General features: G+C 37.8%; 1 protein-coding gene across 1 annotated transcript; it reads left to right on the top strand.

The window, feature by feature from the left end:
- The first annotated feature begins 581 nt into the window (after nt 1-581).
- Nucleotides 582-1,644, top strand: LOC133284747 (zinc-finger homeodomain protein 6-like). The gene has a single exon (XM_061481814.1). The coding sequence runs from the start codon at nt 625-627 to the stop codon at nt 1,642-1,644; it is 1,020 nt and encodes a 339-aa protein (XP_061337798.1). The 5' UTR covers nt 582-624.
- The last annotated feature ends 1,069 nt before the right edge of the window (nt 1,645-2,713 follow it).

Here is a 2,713-nt window from a genome sequence, read left to right as displayed (position 1 = left end):
AGGGCAATATTTAATAGTGCAGTCTGTGAGAGAGAACCCAACATGACCCTGTCAGTTTTTCTGCATGACAGACATTTGCAGTGGTGCAGTTATCACTCACTGTGAGTGCAAAACAACACCCCTAGCCTCTTCCCACCTTAATTTGCATCTTCTTTCCCACACCCCTTTTCTGAAAAATTAAGATTGATATTACACATGTCGATCTTATTCAATGTCAAAACTTGTGTGTGTTTGTAGGTATTATTGTGTCTATTTGCTCTCTCTTCTCTTCTTCTATGTTTTTTTTTTTCGTAAAAATTACATACTTTGTTTCCAGTGCTAAATAACTCGCTTTAGACCCCGGTAATAGTATTATTAATATCGAATGGTGAAATTTGGTTGGTGGGTTAGCAACCAGAACGTCAACATCAGGATAAGCACAGGAAAGAACAATTGTTGGTGCACTAGTAATTATACATTTTGATTAATTCTACTTTTTCAATTAGAGGTGATGAATTAGGGTTGAACAAGTAACAGGAAGATCCACAACCATAATTAAAGAAAAATAGAAAGAAAAAAAAAGAAGAAGAAGTGGGGATGAGATCAAGTTTAGATCTTGGCCTTCCTTATTAAAAGTCAGATTTGATGGATATGAGAGACCAAGTTAAGGAACTAGAGATGCCAACCACAGTGGGTTATAATCTCCCTAACAGGGTTTCCTCTTCTTCCAAGCTATCTTCTTCAACTCTAGGGGAAAGAAGTGATCAAACTCCTCAAACTCACACATTAATTTTCAGTGATCCACCTCAAACTGCTCATCATAGTCATCTTTCTCCCCCTTTTCTTCCTCCAAACCCAATTCAACTCCAACAACCAATCAGACCCAGAAGAGATCCAGATCCAAATTCTTCTTATCCTATTGCCACCACAAGCAGAACAAGCACCCCAATTGCTAGTGGATCAAACCCCACAAGAACAGAAACACCACCACCACAACCACCACTACCACAGACAGCAAGAACAAGAACAAGAACAACAACAACATCTATTAGATACCGAGAATGTCTGAAGAATCATGCAGCTAGCATGGGGGGTCATGTTATAGATGGATGTGGCGAGTTCATGCCAAGCGGAGAAGATGGAACCCCAGAATCCATGAAATGTGCTGCTTGTGATTGCCACCGCAATTTTCACAGAAAAGAAGCTGAAGGAGAACCACAACATGTTCTCAACTATCACAGCTATTATTACAACAAAAGCAACGGTCAGAATAGGATTCATTCTCTTCTTCATCATCATAGACTTTCTTCACATGGGGTTGCCACCACTTCAGCAGGGCTGATTCAGCCGATGACGGTGGCCGTTGGTGGAAGCGGTGGAGGCCCAGCTGAGTCCTCTAGTGAAGATCTCAACATGTTTCAGTGTAATGATGGAGTTCAATTATCAGTGCAGCAGCCACCACTATCAAAAAAGAGGTTCAGGACAAAGTTCACCCAGCAACAAAAGGAAAGGATGATGGAATTGGCTGAGAAACTTGGGTGGAAGATCCAGAAACAAGATGAGCATGAAGTACAACAAATTTGTTCTCAACTTGGTGTAAAAAGACAAGTTTTCAAGATTTGGATGCACAATAGCAAGCAAGCCATGAAGAAGAAGCAAATGTAAGCCTACACAGCAGTGCCCTTTCATCTCTTCTAGATTGTTGATTTTGTTTTCTTTTTTGTTAAATAAAAAATTAGAGATTTTAATTTTTAAGTGAATAAATATCTTAGATGTGAAAATACTTACAGATAAGGAAATCACTAGCGAGCTAGATACATTAATTAGTTGAAAGCAGCTATTTATTTGTCTCATCTGTATGCTATTAATTAACATGATTTGACCATTTAATTTCAATCTGCCATCTTGTGTGTTATGTTCTTTGATAAACACATGCAGCAACGAAAATATGCATCAATTAATTCTCACCTCTTCTCTTTTGGCGTGACGAGCCCATTTTCCCCGAGGTCAAGATTCTAAAGTAGGAAAAAGAAAGAAAAAAAGAAAAGAATAAAGAAGGACATGAGAGAGAGATAGGGGTCACGACAATCTTTGGTTGTGGAGATATGAACTTGGCTGTTTCGTTTTGTCATAGCAAGTTAAGCTAGGTGTGATGGTACTATTTCATGCATTATTATCCTTTGAAGTAGTTTCTTATTTTAAAAATCATGGAAATTGGAAGCCTCGATTCGTGAACCTATTCGCTTTCTTGCAAATCGAAGTTGAAGGCTTTGGGGTAAATAGGATCCCACACCCACCCAACCCCACAATTTTGTCCTCTAATTGGTTACCGACAGATGAATTATCAGACAATACCCACTCTTTTCTCAATTTGCCTTTCTGAGGTAATTGAATGTGTGTGGTCTACCTGACTAATCAAGATATAACCAAAAAAAAAACAAAAAAAGGGAACACGAGAGAGATTTCTAGTTTTTTAGATGATTTTTTTTTTTTTTTGTTATTCATAGGTTTATCGATTACTCAATTAATTTGATTTGAATTGGATAAAATTATATGGGTGAGAAAGCTCTTCCTATCAATTTCTTTTTTATAACCAATTCTAATTATCTCTTTGAGGCTAATCAGATCTCTCGAGTGTTCCACAAGTTTGACTTTTTAAACTGTCTATGAAACTAATTCAGAGTTTGGAGCCGTAGTATGAGATTAGGGTATTTTTTGTCTCTCCTCGATGTGG

The sequence above is a fragment of the Gastrolobium bilobum genome, unplaced genomic scaffold (genome assembly GCF_033153095.1).
Source record: "Gastrolobium bilobum isolate Gb01-03AN ecotype WA unplaced genomic scaffold, APGP_CSIRO_Gbil_v1 utg66998, whole genome shotgun sequence".
NCBI lineage: Eukaryota > Viridiplantae > Streptophyta > Magnoliopsida > Fabales > Fabaceae > Gastrolobium > Gastrolobium bilobum.
Note: the sequence above shows the minus strand (reverse complement) of the source record. Positions and strands in the feature narration are given on the sequence as shown.